We start from the raw sequence: 21,437 nt of genomic DNA, 5'->3' as shown, positions 1-21,437 counted from the left end.
CAATTTCTGTTAAACTAGTGAGGTGTTCTTTTCTCTTTTTCCTAAAGGTTTCCTTGTTAGTAGTGGTTGAAATTGGTGTGTTTCCTCTCATCTGTGGCTGGTGGCTGGATATATGTTCTTTGGTAAGAATGAAATAAATGGGATAAAATCTTTTTTAACAGTGTTTATATTTAAAGGAAAAAAATGTTCTGATAAGAGTTGTTGATATGTGTTTGACAGCACTCTTCTGTTTTTATAAACATACTGTTTCCAGACAGAAAGGGTTTTTTAGGTACTGCTTAATGCTAATTTTGTCTTCCTTTATGTTACTAAATACAAATTAACATGCTATTATTAAAATAATAATTTTTACTGCACTTATAAGACCACTTGTGTACTGAATAAACTTCTATAGGTAGCCATCTTATGTGAAATGATTTCATATTTTAATAGTTGTCCAGTCTCGTTCTGTTTTGAATAAGATACATGCTGTTTATGCTTGGAATTAGATGGACGGTTTTTCTGTTCTGAAAAATAAGTGATTAATTTCAAATGGAGAAAATTAATTTCTTATAGCCTTAGTAGAAATAGAATTTTACTTAAAGGAGTGCTGCTTTGAACTGATTTATAACTTATGTTGTGTATGTTAGAGTTTGAGTTTACTTCTTTCTTCTTTCTGTCAGAAGAAAGAAATTGATCAGAAATCGATCTTTATTTGCTGTTCTTATTGTAACTTATTCTTTTTTTTCTAATTAAATGTTATAATTATTTGTGTTAGCACAAGGCAGACATTTAAATTAAATGCCTAGTAGTAGTATGTATGAACAAGGTTAAACAAAATGAGTAATTTGGAGGCTCGACAAACTTTATTCATGTTTGCTTACTGCGTACCTTCTAGGAAATGTTTGATGCCACTTTGAAAGATAGAGAATTGAGCTTTCAGTCTGCTCCAGGTACCACAATGTTTCTGCACTGGTTGGTTGGAATGGTTTACGTCTTTTATTTTGCATCCTTCATTCTTTTACTGAGAGAGGTAAGTCTATAAGAACAACATTGGTATGTAACATAGCTAGAGAAGTTTGCGTGTTGAACTCTTAGTTAAATCTTTCACATGTGTCTGGTACTGTGTTTTGTGCATATCGGATTTCAGCTTTACGTAAAAAGGGCCACACTGGTACTTACTGCAGTGGAAAACGATGATTTAGAGTATATTTTACTTAAAGATTTTTAGCTTATGAGGAGTCCTTAAACACGGATGTTGCCTTCAAACGAATCTAAATACATTTCAGTTGTTTAAGATTAATACTTGAAAATTATGCTTGTAATTGGTTATTGCTTCTCTCTTCTTCTCTATGATAATGCTTCCTGTGTTCTATTTCTGTACCATTTTGTTGAACATTATTCCACAAATGCCCCTATTATGTTCAAAACTTATTTGCTGCAGCAGGTTATCCAAAATGAAAAACAAATAACACAAAGTTAACTTTCTCTTCATATGTTGTTTTCTATTTCCTACTTCAGGTATTGAGACCCGGTGTCTTATGGTTTCTCAGGAATTTGAATGATCCAGACTTTAATCCTGTGCAGGAAATGATCCACTTACCCATTTATAGACATCTCAGGAGGTTTATCTTATCGGTGGTAAGGACTTCTTTCAAATATATTTATTTGGAAAGAAAATTTCATACATTAGCTCCCATATATGCTACTGCTTATTTAAGGAAAAACACTTTCACCATGTGAAAACTGATTAGACACCGCATGAAATGATTAGACACTGGAAAAGGTTGCCAACTGAATCTATGTCTTTTGAGATACTCAAAACTGAACTGGATAAAGTTCTGAGCAACCTGATGTAACTGGGTCTGCTCAGAGCAGGGGCTTGTCATATTATCACTGTAAGATACTGAAAACAATGAAAGCTTTGTTTTGTTTTGTTTTTTTTCTTTTGCTTGTTTGTCTGAAGTTTGCCCAATGTGCAGTAAGGGAATTGTCTCAGGCTATCTTTGTCAACTGTGAAAACTGATATACCATAAACATTATTATTTGGCGTGCTGTATTAGTACACCTAAAGTGCTTCAAGCAGTGAAAGCTCATAGAGGGATCTTAGTTGTATTAGAGAGCCTTTCAGTACGTGAGAGGAGCTGACCTGTCCACCTTTCAGAGTATCTTCTCCTTACATAATCATAATTCTTTAGCCGCCTGAAACTTTGTGTTACAGCAAGTGGCCCAAATATAAGCAAAGATCTGCTTGTTACTAAAGGTCTTAGAGGTATGTTCTCAGACTGTGTTGGAACTGGTGGTTACTTGAACTTCACCTTTTGATTTGCTTTGGTAATTAGTTCAGAACTCTTACCAGCCTCATGCTAGAATATGGGACTCAAATGGCGATCATTTACAGCTTACTATTTCAAAAAACAAGTCATACTTTTCAAGTTATTTATGTTTCTTTCTCACTATTTTTAAGAAATTTCTTGTGTAGAATGTAAACTATTAAGTTTTAAGAAAAATGGGATTTGATTTTTCTTTGTTGCACAGTTAAGCACGTGATTTTTGTGTTCTTAGTTTCTAGTGGTGTATTTATATGGCGTGTAAGAATAAGTTTAAATATACTTGATTTTTAGTCTGGTTCTTTAAGGAAACAGGTTTTACAAAAGTGCATGTCATCATGCACCTGATCTTCCCTACTAAATTTTGATCTTTCAGCTAATTTAAAATGTGAGAAAATAAGAGCCCGAAAGATCTTTTGAGGCTTCTACTAGTTGCATGAAAACTCAGCCACTAAGGAAAGAAAGGCATCCAAAATTAGTAATCCCAGTGCTGGGGGAGGGGGGAAAAAGGTAGAACTGTCTGACACTATTCTAACTGTCAGCTGGCCAGTTAGTGCTTGTTCAGCCGCAGTCCTGTTTGGTGAGGGCACAATAGTGTACTGGTCTGCCTGGGATGGTATTAACTTTCTTCATAGCAGCCGATGTCCTTCTGTGCTTTGGATTTTATGCTGAGCATGATGCAGATGGGATGGAATACCCTGTTGGTCAGTTTTGGGTCACCTGTCCTGTCTGCTCCTCCCCGCAGGTGCGACCTCTCTATGCTCTTCTGCTTCCAGCCCTCCAACAGGGCAAATAGTGAAGTTAGCTGACCTTGGTTGTTATAGCAATAAGTGTAAGCAAGAGCCTCTCTGCATACCATTCCTTGGCATAAATTATAAACAATCAGGTCTTAGCAGTCTCTGGAAGCGGACAGTGTCTGAACAATATGCAGTTAATTTCAGAGAGTTCAGTTAGAAGAGACTTAGCTGCAAAGGAAAATTACTGAACAGAAAATTGGTTCTGTTTTACCTCAAACCAAGACGTTAACACACAGGTGTTTTGTCTGTAGTTGAATAGTGCTTGCAGTGTCAAGGCTTTCCCCCTGCCCTGTTCCTTCACCCCTCCAGCGAATAAGCTGAGGGATGGGAGGGGGGTATACGTGGGATGGCTGACCCAAACTGGCCAAAGGGATATTCTGTACCAGATGCCATCATGCTCAAGCATGAAGCTGTGGGAAAGGAGGAGAAAGGGGCAGATGCACATGGTTATGGTGTTGGTCTTCCTGAGCAACTGTTAATGCGTGCTGGGGCCCTGGTTTCCAGGAAGTCGTTAATTACCTGACTGCTGATGGCAAGTAAAGAATGAATTCCTCTTCTTGTTTTGCTTGCGTGCACAGCTTTTGCTTTCTCTACTAAACTGTCATTGTCTCAATCCACAAGTCATCTTGCCTTCCTTCTATTTCCTCCCCGTTCAGCCAGAAAGGGGAATGAGTGAGCAGCTGGGTAGGTCTTTGGCTGTTAGCCAAGGCTAATCCACCGCACAGAGGAAACATGTCAGAGATGGGTGGGAAACTAGGTTTGGTTGTTTCTGCTATTTGGACTGACTTGTTTAACTTCCTTGTTGCAGATTGTCTTTGGATCAATTGTACTGCTCATGCTGTGGCTTCCTATACGCATTATTAAGTATCTCCTGCCTAACTTTCTTCCATATAATGTTATGCTCTACAGGTAGGTATTTAATTTTAAAAAGATGTTTTTGCAGTCTCCCTATAACTAGAAAAAAGTGTATTAGCGCTCTGTGGGCATTAATGTGACATTGTTTGGTATGTTGTTTGTTTTTAGTTTATCTAAACTTCATTGTCCTGGAAAAGTAAAAAGATAAAAGATGTAGATACATCATACAATTTGTCAAATAAAAAGCTACAAAGAAAAATAGAAGGTATTTTGTATTACTTACATAATGATAACTCTGGGTTTTATGTGCCCTTGAAACACATTCCCCTTCAACTTTTTGATGGTGAAGTGGCTTCGATGTTTGTTTTTCACATTCATTCCTGGTTATCATTGCTTCAAGAATAAAAGGCTATCTGTAACTGCAAGTCTTTTTAATGATAGCATATCTTTCTGTTTCTAAATAAAAATTGAAACAGCAATGATAGAAGCAAATAGAGGAGCAAATATTATTCTCTAATACAATCTTTCTCAACATTTTTATTATGGTGGTGTTATGAATCAGTGTCAAAGATTACCATCAGAATGTTCCTTATGTTTGACTTCCTGCTCTTCCCATTGTTTCTAGTGACGCTCCAGTAAGTGAACTTTCCCTAGAGCTCCTTTTGCTTCAGGTGGTGCTTCCAGCTTTGCTAGAACAAGGACATACAAGACAGTGGTTGAAAGGTCTCGTACGAGCATGGACTGTTACTGCTGGATACTTGCTGTAAGTATAAAAAACCTAAATCAAATCAAGCATTGTGTCTAGCTTAGCCTTCTAACGTGAAAGCAGCATGCTTTCAAGAGAGTTATCCCAACAAGTACCTTTAAAAGCTATTTTACGGACAAATGCATGATGAAAAACTTCTATAGTGATTTCCTATGGAAGTACCCTCTTCTAAGCAGTAGTTGTACCTACTTCTGGACTAGTCTTTGGGAAGTAATTCTTTTGGTACACTATTACAGCATTTGCTTAGTAAAAAAATCTATACAAGTATGGTAACAGGTTGTTAACTTCCTGTTACATGGAAAAATTAAAGTCCTAAGTGTCAGTGGAGCATTTCCATGAGTCATCTAAGTAAAATTCCTGTGCACATCTTGCATTTCTTACTATAAGAAAGAAAAAAATAAGGAAAAATAATTTAGAACGTTAAGCTGAAGAAGTGAATACCTTTTAAATTGGGGATTTTAAAGTTAAAATTTCAGTCTCTAAACTAAGGGTAAAACTATCTTTGTCAGCTGAAGTAAATGATTATACAAAGTGAGGTTCTTTAATTTAGACCGCCCGGCAGAGTTCTAGCACTTGAAACTATTTTTCTTTGCTAATGATGTATGCAGGAAATATCAACAGAATACTTTTTAAAGTAGATTGAATCTTTCTAGGACTGATGTTCTTAGAAAGTTGTGAACAGGTTTTGTGCAATTTAGAATCCTCTTGAAAGACTCTGCCTGATTGTACTTTTGAAAACATGTCTATAGCAATAGAGTACCATCCTTGTACAGTTTGTTTTAAGGCAATTGTTTCCAGTAGAACTTAATAGCAGTAAAAGAAAAGCTGTCAGTTGAGCTGCCTTTTTACATAAACTGAAATATCGATGCAATTTTCCCTTTAAATGCAAAACTTTAATACTAGGTGTTGTTTTTAAAGGAGTCAAACAGAAAATTGATCTTTATTTGTGGCTGTATTCCCACTGTTCTAATCTGCATCCACACTAGCATTTTTTCTTCTGTATTCTGTGTTTAGGATGACATTGAGTACATTATTAGAAAATGGTTTATTTTACTTTGTCAAGATTCTGCCAGTACTCCTGTATAAGTTTCATACAACTTGTACCCATTCTGAATACGCCTATCTTTCTGTAAGATTCTCCTTCATATCAAACAGAACAAAACTGAAATTTTGATTGTTACAGGGATCTCCATTCTTACCTACTTGGTGACCAGGAAGAGAATGAAAACAATGCAAACCAGCAGCCTAACAACCAGCATGCTCGCAATAATAATGCCATTCCGGTTGTGGGAGAAGGTCTTCATGCAGCCCATCAAGCCATACTTCAACAAGGAGGACCTGTGGGTTTCCAGCCTTACCGTAGGCCTTTAAAATTCCCGCTCAGGGTAGGTATATCTAATGCATTAAGAGAAAAGGGAAAGGCATTTGAAAAATGGGTATAAATTTTGGGGGTTTTTTGTAAGAAAGATTTGGCCCACATGTTATCTATCAGAAGTCAAGTGGTGGGTCATGCTGTTCTATGTTCTGTACAGTTTGCATCTTTCTAAAAAGTGAACTTACAGTTATCATAGAATCATAGGATGATTAGGGTTGGAAGGGACCTTAAAGATCATCTAGTTCCACCCCCCAGCCATGGGCAGGGACACCTCCCACTAGACCAGGCTGCTCAAAGCCCCATCCAGCCTGGCCTTGAACACTTCCAGGGATGGGGCATCCACAGCTTCCCTGGGCAACCTGTTCCAGTGCCTCATCACCCTCACCGTAAAGAATTACTTCCTAATATCTAATCTAAATCGAACCTCTTCAGTTTAAAACCGTTATCCCTTGTCTTATCACTACACTCCCTGATAAAGGGTCGCTCTCCACCTTTCCTGTGTTGTTGTTACCAGACTGTGAGTTAATCAAATATAAACTTAACCACTGTAAATGATCTGTGTTTTTGGGTATAACTCAAGAATGGAAGTAGCAGTTAAAGTTAGAACAGTGTGGTATTGCTCCTGAAATTTCCTTAAAATGCTTGATCTACCAGAACTATTTTTTTTTATATAAATCTCAACCTAGTAGAACTGAAAGCAAATTTGGAAGCTTCTGGGTGTTTGAAGTTGAGGCTTTTTGGGGGTGAGGAGGTAATTCCTCCACTGCTGTTTTTACCCTCTGAAATAGCTCTCCAGAGGAATGCATGGGCTTCAACACTGTTGTAGAGGAAACAGTGGGAAGAAGCAGCTCAGGGATGAAAATGCTAGGGAAGCAGAATGAACTTGCCCCTCTCATAGCAGCTGCTGCCTCTTCAGTTTGGTCATAACAGGAAGTCAAAGCATGCCCTGACTGAGACCAATTTAATCTAGCATAAATCCGCATGTACTGCTGAAAGGAGTAGTGCTGGTATTCTTTCCATGGTAATTGCTCCTTTCTTCCCTTCTTAGCATGAGTGCCTGTGCTAGAACATACGCGCGGTGAGCTGGAACAGGAAACTGGTCCAGCTGAAAACTGAGGTAATATGCAGAAGGCATTACTTAGACATGTTTGAAAGTTCAGCTAAGACTTCATAGTGTTATTTTTAAAGAAAATATTGTACTTGTGACATTTTCATTAGACTGAGTCAAGTTCAGATGAAGTTCCTGGGATGACAGGTTAACTGTAATTAGTTCCCTGTTTGGCTGCTGAGGAAGTAATTAAAGTGGATTCTTACTGTGATTTGGCAATATATAACAACTGTAATGTGGACATGTTGCTTTCAAGGAAGGGGTTGTTAACCTAGGGACTCATTAAATCCTTTCCAGAACTACCTTTGCACGGGTTATTTTATTTTTGTGCATGCCTCTGGATAAGGACACCTGCTGAAATAGTCTAGTGTAAGCTTTCGGTAATTTGGGGTGCTGACCTTGACCTGGTCATAACTAAGTTTCATATTCAGCTGTCAAAGACTATTTTTTCTGGTCTACTTACCTTCATCTAGACATTTTAAGTTGTTCTTTGGAGAACTCTACAGAATGTAGAAATAAAAAGAAAATCTGGTTTGACTGAATTTCTTTACGTTCTGCAAGTGTTTGTCATATCTCTTGATGAAAACAGTCTCAAACACACGGTAGCTCACTGATATGATTCGGTGTCCCTGGTTCCACTTGCTTGGAATATTTACATAATGTCAGGATCACTGTAAGTGCTTCAGTTATGATTTTTGGTATATTGACCTTGGTTTACTTGGATAAGTTCATCTTAGGAAAAATGTGTCTCCCCAACAGACTTCCACTATGGAACAACACTGTATTTTAATTACTTTCTCAATTGGGATTTTAAGCATTTGAGACAAAAAAAAAAAAATAAATCTAAACATCTGATCTTTTCTATGCTTTCACTAAGTTTTTTCATTTTAAGCAAGTTGTAAGAACCTAGAAGGTGGTGGCTTATATTCAGTTTTTATTATGTACGAATGTTTTCCACTAGAACTCACTCGTCGTGTCCATATCGATTGAGTAAGCAATAAGAATTGATTCTTCATTTTGTTTCAGTCACAAATAAGCATCTAAAACTATGGGTTTGATTATTTTTTTTAATTTAATGAAATACGGTTATTCTCAAACAAAATTAAAAGGTCGTATTTTTTTTTAATTATTCTACATAAAAGCCTGTTATCAGTTTTGTCAAGCAACTTGGATAATTCTTCTAACTCATTCCTTTTTTTAAAAAAGATTCTCTTTTGGGGACCTCCCAAAGCCTCTCCAGAACAAATGCTGATGTGTCGAATTTTCCTGCTACTGCCTTGTCTTCCTTTAGCCTTCCTTTCATAACTCGGACTTCCCACAAAGCCTGCATACTCTCTGGCAAGCTTTTTTCGGAGGATTTTTACATTTTATTACTTTATTGTTGATCCTTTAAAAAAACCTCAACCTATCTATAAAAGTAAATTTATCATTACTTTTCATAGTCTTGGTATGTTATTTCTAAAATCCCTTTTGGTTTGTCCTACTGTAGTTTGGAATCTCACTTACCAGAATTCATCTGTTCTCTGGGGTTTTATTCCCCTGTGGACTTATTTCCAGATTCTGGAAATATTTTCTTCTAGAACCATTTGTATTTTACTGTTTATTATGACAACTTTGGGGAGACTTTTTTCTTCTTTTCCTTTTTTTTTTTTTAAAGCCTTATGATTAGTAGTGTGAGTTTGTGCCAAACCTTCACTTCAGTGTATCTAAACACATCTCCTGTGAGCATTTTTCCTTTTGACTACTATTTTCAATATTCTTTCAATAAATGTCCTCACTTTATCTAGCTTGCTTTTTTGAAATAATATCATTGTGGTGGATTTTTTTTGAGAGAAAAGGGCTGTCCTTGCAAGATCTTTGAGTCTGAATATATTGCGGTCGCTGTCAGTACTGCTTCTGTGATACAAGTGACTGGCTGCCTGTGTGGTTTTTACATCCAAGTCAAGAGTTGCTCTTCCACTTGTATGTTCTCATGCACACTGATCCAAGAAGCGGTCCTGTATGGTGTTTAAATCTTCACATCAGTTTTAGTCCTTCATGTATTGCTTATTCCCGCATGGACTGACTTTTCCCCAGCATTCCCTAACTAATTATTTAGACCCAAGCAAGTCACACCATGTGCTTCTCACCATAGAGAAGTTTTTTTGCCTGCAGTTCAGTTGTCAGCTACTATGTTTTTCTTCTTTCTGTCATTTGGGATCCCTAACCCTAAAGAGGATATTCTGTGTGAAAAAGGCTATGTGGTTGTCACCTTGCAAGTAATTGGGTATTCTGGAATCATCCCTCTTCGCACAAGCTAATGTCTAAAAAATCACAAGATTTTCCTTCCTTTAAGCAGTACTGAAGATCCTAACCTAGAGGTGAGACAATCTATATTGTCCCCGAGAGTCTCATCAAGGAAAACGTGTATTACAAATTTAACTTTCCCTCAGTAGGCTGTTTTGATAAGGTGTTAGTTTCCCATAGTAAGCTTGCTGCTTGTGTGGCTTTGATTAACGAAACAGAACTTCATAGCACATGATGCTTGAGACATTCAAATATTTGAAGAAGTCGGGTACATGAGAAATCTCTGATGAGCACTGGAACTGGCTGCACTGAGAAGTCGTGGAGTCTCCTTCTCTGGAGATATTCAAAACCTGCCTGAATGCGTTCCTGTCCAACCTGCTCTGGGTGAGCCTGCTTTGGCAGGGGGGTTGGACTGGGTCTCCGAAGGTCCCTTCCAACTCCTACCATTCTGTGATTGTGTGATAAGATGTAAACCTGGCTAAGGAGCTACCAGCTTTGCTGTCAGCTGCTGGTCACATAAACCTGAGGGCATCTGGAAGAACTTTCTCAGCAAGGTTTTCCGTATTATAAAATCACTGGCTTGCTTATCTGGCATACAGAGCTGGGAACCTTTCAGAGTTAATTGAGAGTCGTGCTGGTCAGTGCAGAAATAAAGAGATTGTTTTTTAAAGTAACATAATGAACTTTAGTTATTCTGGATTCAAACGTTAATTTTTACTGTTGTTACATGTAATGCGAACTCTTCAAAGAAATACACAACACTCTAGGTGTGCAGCATGTACTCTGGATAGGTTTCTTATCGTTGATTTATTTACACTGTTGAAACATCAGTTGGTATTTGAGCCATCCTTTCTAGGATGATACATCTTTTTACATTTTTTTTTTTTTTGGCTTTGGTTAAGTAACTTTCTTAAACTATTTCTTTCTCCTCTTTCAGATATTTCTTTTGATTGTTTTCATGTGCATAACATTACTGATTGCTAGTCTTATCTGCCTTACCTTACCAGGTAAGTCTATTATTATAAAACTGTAATTAAAAGCAACTCAGCGTGTTGCCATGCTCAACAATGGCAGATGTTTTTAAACCATTGTTTAAAGTTAAGAGGAAAAACATGGAAATCTATGTCTTATTTTTAATGGTACATCATCAAATCGTAATCGTCTAAAATCTAAATGATAGAGGTAATACCCATATTTAAATGGCGGAGATTGCCATTTCCTTTGTTTTGTTGTAGAATAATTTTCTTTTAAGGGCAGGGCTCCAAATGCTGAGACAATCTTTGTAGTAGGATTGAGAGAAAAAGAGAATTGATACTCTTGCACCTGCTTTACGGTTTAGAGAAGGAAAATATATAGGTTGTTACTGAGTCTTCTACAGTATCTTCTTTAATTAAATATTCTGAAGGTGTCGTCATGACAGGTCACTAGGAGACTTTGAAGTGATATACATGCCACTTCGCAAATATGTACGAATAAGTACTTTAACCAAATCAAAGCACTCTGTAGGGGTTTTTAAATAATTGGAACAGCTTAAGACATGTAAACTCGTCTGAATTTTATAACCTGGCTACCACTGTAGTACCGTGTCATTTTTACCTGCTTGTATTAAAGATCCTAAAGTCAATAATGTGTTGAGAGCAGAGTTAGGAATTTTGTGATGGTTTTAATAGTAGCACATAAAATGCTTCCACTATAATAGTGTTTCTAGTCACTAGCATTAAAAATTAAACTTAGCAAATGAGTCTCCCGTTTATGTTGGAGAGCTTCAGAAGCCCCATGAGTAAGTCTTAAAAAATCATATGAGGCAGTGAAGTAACCCAAACATAGCTCATAAGATTTTTTTTTTTTTTTTTTTTTTTTAAGTTCAAGCTTATGCACTAATTCATTACTGCCTTTGTAGTTCTGAAGATTAGCATTTAGGCTCTGAATAGTACAGTACTCAGGGCTTTGTTTTGCTGTAGTTCAGATCATGTTGCTGGTGTAATGAAATTTCAGGGAAAAAAAAAAAATCTATGTATGTATTTGGCATCATCTATCTATCTGTTTATGTAGTGCTTCACACATTCATGCCTTATGGGTATAGAACCAAAATCCTGTTTTATGCATAATACTATTTGTGCATTGATATTTAACAATAAAATTGATAAGTATTTTTTTAATAGGCATCCTTCCTTAATACATCAAAAAGCATTACTCTATTTAACAGTGTTTGTGTTTTCAGTATTTGCTGGCCGATGGTTAATGTCATTTTGGACGGGGACTGCCAAAATCCATGAACTGTACACTGCTGCTTGTGGTCTCTATGTCTGTTGGCTAACTATCCGAGCAGTGACAGTGCTGGTCGCCTGGATGCCACAGGGTCGTAGAGTGATTTTTCAGAAGGTCAAAGAATGGTCTCTCATGGTGAGTCTTGAGACAAAATTTTACTGAATTATTGAAAAAGGTAGCTAACAAAACTTGTTGTTTCATTTTTGCTTGCAGGTTTTACTCTGCAATGTATATTATATTTTCCTTTTCAGACCGTTTTGAAGCTTTTGCAGCTTTATTGCATAGAGTAACTGTATTTTTTGGAAGCCATTTAGCACAATGTTAAGCAATGAGGGTAAATAAGTTTGTGTATATATTTTTATATATATGTGTATGTTTTTCTGTTTTCCTTTAAAGATTAATATATTACATTGTATTATCCCATATGTGTTATGTCAGCAAATGTATTTACATTTTCACATACAGCTGGAAGCTTAACTATTACTCAATTAGCATTTGTCATTGTCAAACAAAAAAAACACCTAGTAAAGCTATAGAAGATGATGAACCATATCTCTACAGAGTAGCTTGATACATATTTTCAGACAGATCTTTGTGATTTGTGATTTGTCAGATCTATGGTGTTGAAATTAATATTTTTAAAGAAAATATACTTTTTTATTACCAGGAGTTCAGATTCTCATCATAGCAACAAATTTATATCCCATCTTTTTAGCTTGGTTTTGGTTTTGAGGATTGCTATAGTAGATTTCTTGCCTAAGTATGGTAATTTTAAACATTCATAGCATAAATGGTATCTTGACATACTTGTGTGCTTACTGGACTATTACAGAGAGAAGAGCAGTGTTAGTATGTATTTCATGTATTACCATGTTTCCCAAATCCGTCACTTTCATTTAGAAAATCTTAAGCTTGTTTAAGAAAATTCAGAGCTAAAATGTAATGCTTTACTTGTCCTTTGTCCCTTCTCCTGATCATGTTAATTATGCCAGACTAGTTTTGTATCTGATTTTTGGATGATGCATGTAAATCAAGAGAATTCTAGAATAAAGAAAGGTTCAGGCATGGTATTCTAACCAAGTGTTTCATTTTTAAGTCAGAAATATTCCATAATGAGTGAATTTTTAAAGTTTGGTTTTTCACTGGAGAAAAATCAGCAGTTTTGGAAAGATTCTTCTCTAATTTTCCAACATACAAGAATTCTCAATGTAATGAAGTGCCATAGTATTCCCTACTGATAACAGTCAAAGGTGGTTTTATGGTTTAAAACTATATGGACACCAGTAGGCACAGTCATGCCCTTTTATGGAGGGGGCATGGAATAGGACCCAATCTTGAAAGCTTACATTGCAAAACTATGTATGTAATAAAAACTATTTCTAAGGGAGTATATGTGTGAATTAAAGGTCTGTATAGTTTTTTTCTCCAGCTTCATCTGTTTGTGTAGCTTGTTACATGTTGAAGTTTAAACAAAAAGAATCCTCTGATAAACAGATGTATTGTTTTTTTTAGATAATGAAGACATTAATAGTGGCTATACTGCTAGCTGGTGTGGTTCCACTTCTGCTTGGTCTTCTGTTTGAACTGGTCATTGTCGCACCCTTGAGAGTTCCTTTGGATCAAACACCTCTCTTCTACCCTTGGCAGGTCAGTCACTTCTGTTCTTCTTTGGCTGTTGATACATTTCTTTACTTAGAAGTAGGGGGTGTAGGAGTTCTTGTTTCATGTTGATTCGGTGCTTCAGAACATTTCCCACGTGTTTCTATGTGGCAGAGGAAAGACAGCCAGTCTGGGTGTGAGGATTACTTAAACCAAAAGGTTTTGCTTAGGAATTTTAAGTATGAAAAGCTGAACTTTGTGGGTTGACATCAGAAGATCTTTGCATTTCAGTGATCAGATAGACACTTTTTTTCAGCAGCATAATTGTAAAGTTACGTACAGAAGTTAGTATAGCTGTATGTACGTATGCACAGATGTACATATTCTGTCTGACCTTTCTGGAAAACTTTCTGCCTGCAGTTACACAGCAAGAGGTTTGGCTAATCTTTTTTTACATACAAGATTTTAAATCAGTGATGATACACACTGCAAATAAAATTTTGATATGCTTTAGGATCATTCTGGTTTTCGGTTGAGATGTCAAATCATTAATACAAGATTTGGTGGTGGTAGTGTTTTGTTTTTCTTCGGCCAAGCCTCACAGGTTAAGGGAATGAAAACTTTTTTCCTGCAAGCTGGTGGAAGAAATGAAGGTACAGTGGATTGAGTGACAATTGCTTGTATCACCTGGGTTGAATTATGAAAGGATTTGTAACTCAAAGAGAACCTAACTGAGGGAACCATAACTCAACAGATTTAGAATGCACATTACTAAATGACAAGGAAGTGTTTAGGGATAGTGATTTTCAAAGATGTCCACAAATAAGCTTTCATTTACTTTCAGTATCCAAATGCTTGAAAGTCATAATACAAAGAATTTCACTGCTAATTTAAATATTCCATTATTTTATAGTACAGGTATACTTTGGAGATGTCTGTTTAAGTAAATGACTAGTAAGTCAGGACATCATGTGATTGCAGTGGTAGATAATCATGGTTTCCAAACAGTTTTGGAAAGGGTTTGTAGTGCTTGAGATTCTGAAAATTCCTAACTTTTGCATGTTCAAAGTACAAACTTCTTTAAAAGTTTGTAATTAAATACACTAAAAGATTTTATTTTCATGTGGCAGAGTTTCCTCAAAATATCAGGTTAGAGGGATTTGTGACTTGCTCTAAATTAAAAAGGAGCTGTAGAAATTGAGAATAACTTCCATTTTTCACAAAAGACAATAGAACTATACATGCTTTGAGCAAACAGGAAGCAATTTTTAACACTGACATTTTTAGTAATAAGTTCTTAAATTTTTTTATGTATCTGGGGTAATAGACATTAACAAAAGCTGTCTTTTTAAATAATTGGTTAAAGAAAATGTATTTCCCAGAGGTTTAAGAAAGTTAATGCTGTCTTAAGTCTTACCAGTTCTGTAGCTGTTTATTCTGCCTTGTCAGCCTATAGTTTGCATTCTGGTTTTGGTGGGTTTTATTGCAGAATCTCTTACCAAATATCTGTGATTCAGAAAGGACTGACTCGTGATGTGCAGTGTTACTAAAGGCCTGTAGTTATATTGAGTTCTTTTAATTCCATGCTGTAATAATTGCAGTATATGTTAAAGCATAATTTTTCCTCCAAATATTATGATGTTCTTTTGTGAAGAGCATTGCCTTGCTTTGTTTAGTTTTTCTCACATCAGGTAGGGTTTTGTGAACAACTTAAAATTTAAAAGATGAAAAAAACCCTTGTTTCCTGACTTCTGTGGGCATCTTTGTATCTTGTTTCTCTTCTTTTTTTAAGGGAATCAAAATAACTTATTTCTGGGTAAATGTTAGCGGTGTTAATTAGTTTGTACCAGAATATTAGTCTGTTGCTTTAAGTAAGCTTAAATCTTTGATTTTGTATTTGCCTTTGTGGTAGCTGATTTTATTGGTTCCATGGAACTGAGTATTTTACAGATGTCAGTTAAGCTTGAGGGCATCCTCTTTTTCTTAGGAGTTTGTGGAAGATGTCACCTCTTGTAAACAATGTCCCATGTAAATAGAAAAGTAATTATCTTTTCACTTATAAGTAATAGTAGTAAGTTGCTCTAAAAGCTTTTGGTTGTTAAGCTATTTAAAAAAATATGTTAATGCTAACAGTCCATTTTTACAAAATTAGGACTGGGCTCTTGGAGTTCTGCATGCCAAAATAATTGCTGCCATAACACTGATGGGTCCCCAGTGGTGGCTGAAAACTGTTATTGAACAGGTAGGAAAAAACTGTTCGTGTGGATTATCTGTATAATAAGTTTTGAACGTTTTTTTGAATGTGTGAGTCAGAAAACATAGTTACTGTTGTAGTAATGGTGTAATTTAAGTAATTGAGTAAAACCCAGCTGGTCTTGTAGAATCCTTTTAAATTGTGTAGCCATTCAGGTACACTTAACAATAAAACAAAAATAAACCTCAAAAATCTGAAATCAAGAAAGTGCTGTTTATACATATATGCAACTTTGTCAGGTTTGTATTAAAATGAGAAATATCATTATTTCTTCAGATTAATTCACGTGTGTCCAAATACTGGACACTATTTATGTCCACCACTCAAGAACAGCAAACTTCTGCCTTCTCCAGAGCTGTAGAGACCCCCTCGTTCATAGATGAGTGCACATGAAAGGCACTATTTCCATTCCCCTTTGATTATTAAGCAAGACAGAACAGTTTCTGCGAGCAGTTCTGAGTCACATGACCTGTTGCTTTCACTGACGGAAGTATTTTTTCCTTGACTGTAAGCTTTAAGTTCTACGCTTGTCATCTCAATGAATTATCACAGTTGTTTGTCGGAAAGTAACTTTTCAAGGCAGCGCTATGTGGAATGGCTATGGGGTGTGTGCTCACCTCTGTACAAAAGGTGACACACCTCTGCCTCTCAAGTCTAGCACATAGTCCCAGTTATTAAACCATTTACGCTTTAGGTGTCACACTGGAGAAATGTAGTCTTAATTCTGTGAGTACCTTTTGATGCGTACCCTGGCTCTTCCATCCATTTTGAATGCCTGTTTGTTATACAAAGCTCTCCTGAGCCATCCTTAGAGCTGGTGACATCCAGGCTGTTGCGACCAAGGCCATTGTCTAGCTCGATGTGATCGTAGCCATTTGAAATCTGTCTTTTCCCATGATGAGACTAGTCATGCTGAGACCTTAGTGCTACAAGAATTTAAGAGGCCCTGTCGTCAGGCACAGACTCCACATGCAGAGACTCTGGTCTGTCCAAACAAGTACAAAATAAGATCTTATTTTCTGCCTATGTTACTATATTCAATAGATTTGCTCTATTAGCATAGACAGGATCCTCCTTCAGCAAGTTAACAGCGATCCCAGGTCACCCACAAAGCCACCATCCACAGCTCTAATGATCTTTCAGCTGGTCTCTTGCACTCCTGCAACCAAATCACAACACTGTTCCAGATTAAGTTGCTCCCCTGGGCACTTTTTAAATGATTTCCTGGAACACGCATGATGTAGATTGTGACAGAGTTTTTCCTTCTTTGACTGTGGTCTTCATGGTTTCCTTCAAGTTGGGAACACCTGTTTCCTTTCATAAGGAGAATTGTGTAAAACCTTGCAATTATTACTGTAAGTGCAAAGCATGGCTTTCTTGATTGATCCATTCTATTTCTAACTTGTTCTTCTCAGGTATATGCAAATGGGATTCGTAACATTGATTTACACTTCATAATCCGTAAACTGGCGGCACCTGTAATCTCTGTTCTCTTACTTTCCCTGTGTGTACCATACATCATAGCTTCTGGTGTTGTACCTCTATTAGGTATGTATACATTCAGTATACCTCTTTATCATCTGGTGGTTTAGAGCAATGTAAATATATCTGTGGAAATAAAACTTCAAGCTCTAGGTTATTTAATAAAAAAAACAAACTGGCAAAAAACACACTCTTCTGTCAGCGAATGTTTCTGCTTAAGGATTGCTGTGTCACCATAAAAGTTTGGGGGGGATTGAGAAATGCGATACATTATTCTGACTGGCTTTTTAATGAAGAAAGTGCAGAATACATCAAGAGTATGGGACTGCATAATATCTAACAGCAGAAATGTAGGTATCTAGTTAGTTTGGGAAAGGGATGATTAACTCATTTCTTTGGACAATCAACCTTTAATTTTAGTCTCTCTTTGAGAGTTATACTGAGCTGAGGACATCTCTTCTGATTTGTCAGATTCTAACAGAACCTTACAACAGGTGAAAATACTGGTTTTGTTTTGAGGCTTTCATTCAGTATTAGAATAAAATGTAAATTGTGAATACAGATAATTTTTTTTTCAGACTTTCCTGTCCATTCGTAATTGAGGGACATCATTTTATTAGAAGCAGAGTAGATGCTTTTTCACGAACAGTTGTCTTTGTTGGTAGTTAGTTTTGATGTTAACATGTTCAAGAAATCCTGGTTTATTCTTTGACCTCTCACTTGAATGCAGACTTTTATAGTCTCAATGTTGTTCTGATATGAGGTATACAGAAGTCAATAAGCAACAAGAGCTGATAAGCCCAGGTTTTTTACTGTGGGTTTTCGCTGTGTTAATGGAAAACTTTCAGCTTTAATGCTCCAGATGAGAAGGAGCAGCAGCTGTCATGTTGGATCTCTGACATAAATGGATGTGGTTTTTATTTCATAGCCCTTCTGAAATTACAGTGTAACAAAGTATAGAAGCAGGTACAGAAGCAGAAACGCATGAGTTACTTCAGCAACGTTAGATTACGTGAGGTTTGTGTCTTGTTTTGTAGGAGTTACTGCTGAAATGCAAAACCTCGTTCAGCGACGGATTTATCCTTTTCTGCTTATGGTGGTGGTTTTGATGGGAATTCTCTCCTTCCAAGTCCGCCAGTTCAAGCGCCTTTATGAACATATTAAAAATGACAAGTGAGTATATAGTGTGGGTTTTTTAATTTTTCCACCTTAAATTGTGATAGCAACTTCAGATTGAATTCAGGTGCTGTAGATACTTAGGACTGATAGGGATTTTAAGAAGCTTTCTAGACAAATGACCCTCTGAGGCAGACCTAAACTCCTGGCAAATGTTTTATCTGTGGTTCAGGTAGATAAACACAGGAACAGACTGTCTTTATAAATGGAAGACACTCCCCTATGTCTAACCTGAAATGTGTTTTACCACAAATGAAGCCACTTGCTTGTTTGTCTTGCCCTCTGTAGTCCTGAAGGACAAGTGAATGTAATAATTATGACATATCTGGAAGTAAAATTATGTCTCAATCTGTTGCTTATAAAACCACTTCTCCATCCTTTTCTGCCTGTTTTTCTTCTTCTTTCTACTCGTTAGTCCAATTAACCTATTCAGAATGTTCAGTTGATTTGATAGAGTTTGTTCTTATCAAAGTTTTTACTGTTTTCTGATATCTTCAGTAATTATTATTTTGTATTACTGAGACGCCTGAAAAAATATTAATTTTCCCAGTGTTTTTTCTGGTTATCCTGCCTAGTTTAGTCTAAGGCTTTTTTTGTGTTATTCTTATTAGGGTAACACAAAAAATAAGGTAATTACTTCTGTGTTAGTTACTTAGAAAAATAAATTTTTTAGACCCCAGCAACTAGTCTTTCTAGGCTTCTTTTGTATTGAAAAGGAATAAATGTGTTTGTGTTCATGTCCTGAGTGATCCTAGAACGGTTTTGCTTTCCACTGACTACAAAAGGAGTCAAACCTAAAATAAAGTTCTTTGAATCTTAAATATTAGGAATTGACTAATACATTACCTGTTTGGTGTAAATGTGAAATTAATAGTATCTAGAAATATTAAGAGAACTGTAACTAAAATTAAACTCTCAGTTTATTTTTTAGCACCTCTTATTTGATCAGCTGATTTAGATCCTGTTCCCCACCTGCCTTCATAACATGTTCTGTAATACATATAGCTGGTATTTTTATTTACAAGTGGGCTTTGACCTAAATGCTAGTATCTTTCAGGCAGAACACATATTGAATTGCAACTTGCATTAATGTTACAAGTTGCTTTCTTGTGTAAATAAGGCATAAGGATACAAAGCTTTGAAAATACCTCTAAGTGAAAACTACTTTGATATTAAATTAACCTCTTAAATGTTATATCCATCCTTGTAGACAAAAAGGTTGTACAGCATAAGTTAATGATCTCATTTCGGGCAGTAAGCAAACGTCGTCATGCTAGCCAGTAGAGATTTATGGTTTAGATATATGCTTAATTAATTAAGTCTTTCATGTAACAAATATCAAAAGCATATACATGTGTTTGTGACATTCTGAAATGTACAAAAAAATATGATAGCTGTTTGGTTAGGTACTGTGAGAAAAGGAGCAGTGGTGAAAAAGTTTCTGAAGGAAATGGCAGGTTTCAGGGGAAGAATTCGTAGGTGTATAGGGCTTTTCTGCATGGAGAAACAGCATACAAATAGGAAGCATGGAAAGGAATTTAAATGGCAAGAAGTTGGAGTGTGAAACAATGGTAGAGAAGTAAGGAATAATGTGAAAGGTAGGAAAACTGCTAAACTGGTGAGATGTTGAAATCGAATTTAAATAAAGGAATCTCACAGCCCTTAGGCTTTACATGGGGTAGCATTAGGATATTTTCTCTCCCTTTAAGAAAGATTAAACTGCAGTAAAAGTTTATTCCTTTACAATTTTTACTTTTTTCAACCAGGATGTTTTTCATTGGATATATGAGCTGAGCCTCTCTTACCCAATGCACGTTCTGCATTGTGGCAGATTTTTTTTTTTAAACTTAGAACCTCATTAGCGTTTTCATTTGGTTTTATATCTGAGTGGTTGTTCCAGATGTTCAAGTGGCAGTGGCTCAAATAGACACTGTGAAGATGCTCTTAAAAGTGTCATCCAGCAAAGCAGCTGGGTATGTGAACAGTGCAAACACGCTCTTTGTATTTCATATCTTCATTCAGCTTGCATGTGTCTGAATTGTGTGACGACTGAAGTTAAGGCTGTAAACACAAACCTGTAAATTACAAACCTGTAATGTCTGTATTACATTATGAAATGCCTGAATAGTAAGAAAGAAATTGAGGATGGTTGAAGACCATTAAGGGGGAGGATCGCTTGTAGAATAACTTTTATTGAAATGAGAAAGCTACTTCTGCAGCAACAGAGATAGAGTGAATTTCTGTTACAGAATTGTATTAACTCTTGTTAATTTCTCACTGTTTCTACTATAATCCTAGGTACCTTGTTGGGCAACGACTTGTGAATTATGAACGAAAATCTGGTAAACAAGGCACATCAACAACTCCACCTCAGTCTTCACAAGAATAGATGGTCATATTAAATATCTTGACCTTCCCTTTGCCTTTACATGTCTCTTTCATAGACTCTTCTTCAGTCTTTGGATATCTCTCCCAATAATACTCTCAGCAGTGTTTTGGCTTCTGTTAGTAGCATCCAGATAGCAGTTAAGGCTCTCTTCCTTATCTGCATTTTCTGATGTTATCAATGCTGTCTGAGGTCTGTATATGTGTAAATAGAAGTATCCTGACACCCTAAAACCTTGGATTAAAAAGAATGTGCATTGTACATCTTTTAAAAAAGTATATTAATTTATTAAATCTAGTTGTCACTTTATTTTGGACTGCTGTTCTGTTGACAATGTGCCACAAAGCAATAGTGCGAAGAGGCAAGATGTTTTTATAATATTTGGAGCTTACTTTATGGTGTTCATAACAGTTCTTATTGTAGTAATATAGTATGATTTTTCATGAGTGGAAAGGCCACACAGAGAATATCAAAAGTAAATAACTGTCTTACAGTCAGCAATGAAGTGGCCGTGGTGAGAACATAATGAACTATGTATCTTGCTGTCAAGTCTTTTTTATTATTTTGTATAACACCAAAGCTGTTGTACATTTTTCTATTGCCTGATCGTTTTTCATGTGTCTGAGTTTGTAATATTGTACAGTTGCTGTTAAATCAAGAAAATATTTCCTCTTCTGAGAATTCAGATGTAATTGTTGAGGCTCAGCTGGGTTTTTTTGTTTGGTTGAGGGGGGAGGGGGGTTGGCTTTGGGAATCAGCATTTCCTGAATTGAAAC

The 21,437-nt window shown here is 36.2% G+C and overlaps 1 protein-coding gene across 4 annotated transcripts in view; it reads left to right on the top strand.

Annotated features, from left to right (window-relative positions):
- The window catches only part of MARCHF6 (membrane associated ring-CH-type finger 6), a 55,424-nt gene extending 34,058 nt beyond the window's left edge, over positions 1–21,366 (top strand). For 2 of the 4 annotated variants that reach the window (XM_063326154.1, XM_063326153.1), the window contains exons 14-26: positions 48–122; positions 878–1,012; positions 1,501–1,620; positions 3,915–4,015; positions 4,587–4,724; positions 5,911–6,112; positions 10,434–10,503; positions 11,703–11,899; positions 13,277–13,411; positions 15,516–15,605; positions 17,033–17,165; positions 18,137–18,272; positions 20,574–21,366. In XM_063326154.1, coding sequence (XP_063182224.1) covers positions 48–122; positions 878–1,012; positions 1,501–1,620; positions 3,915–4,015; positions 4,587–4,724; positions 5,911–6,112; positions 10,434–10,503; positions 11,703–11,899; positions 13,277–13,411; positions 15,516–15,605; positions 17,033–17,165; positions 18,137–18,272; positions 20,574–20,664 — 1,623 coding nt within the window. In that variant the 3' untranslated portion in view covers positions 20,665–21,366. The remainder of the gene's footprint in view (positions 1–47; positions 123–877; positions 1,013–1,500; positions 1,621–3,914; positions 4,016–4,586; positions 4,725–5,910; positions 6,113–10,433; positions 10,504–11,702; positions 11,900–13,276; positions 13,412–15,515; positions 15,606–17,032; positions 17,166–18,136; positions 18,273–20,573) is intronic. The other 2 variants (XM_063326156.1, XM_063326155.1) reach the window with 1 other exon arrangement.
- Positions 21,367–21,437: the final 71 nt, after the last annotated feature.

Source organism: Chroicocephalus ridibundus, chromosome 2, assembly GCF_963924245.1.
Source record: "Chroicocephalus ridibundus chromosome 2, bChrRid1.1, whole genome shotgun sequence".
Lineage (NCBI taxonomy): Eukaryota > Metazoa > Chordata > Aves > Charadriiformes > Laridae > Chroicocephalus > Chroicocephalus ridibundus.
The sequence above is the reverse complement of the archived record's forward strand: the minus strand, read 5'-3'. Positions and strand labels throughout refer to the sequence as shown.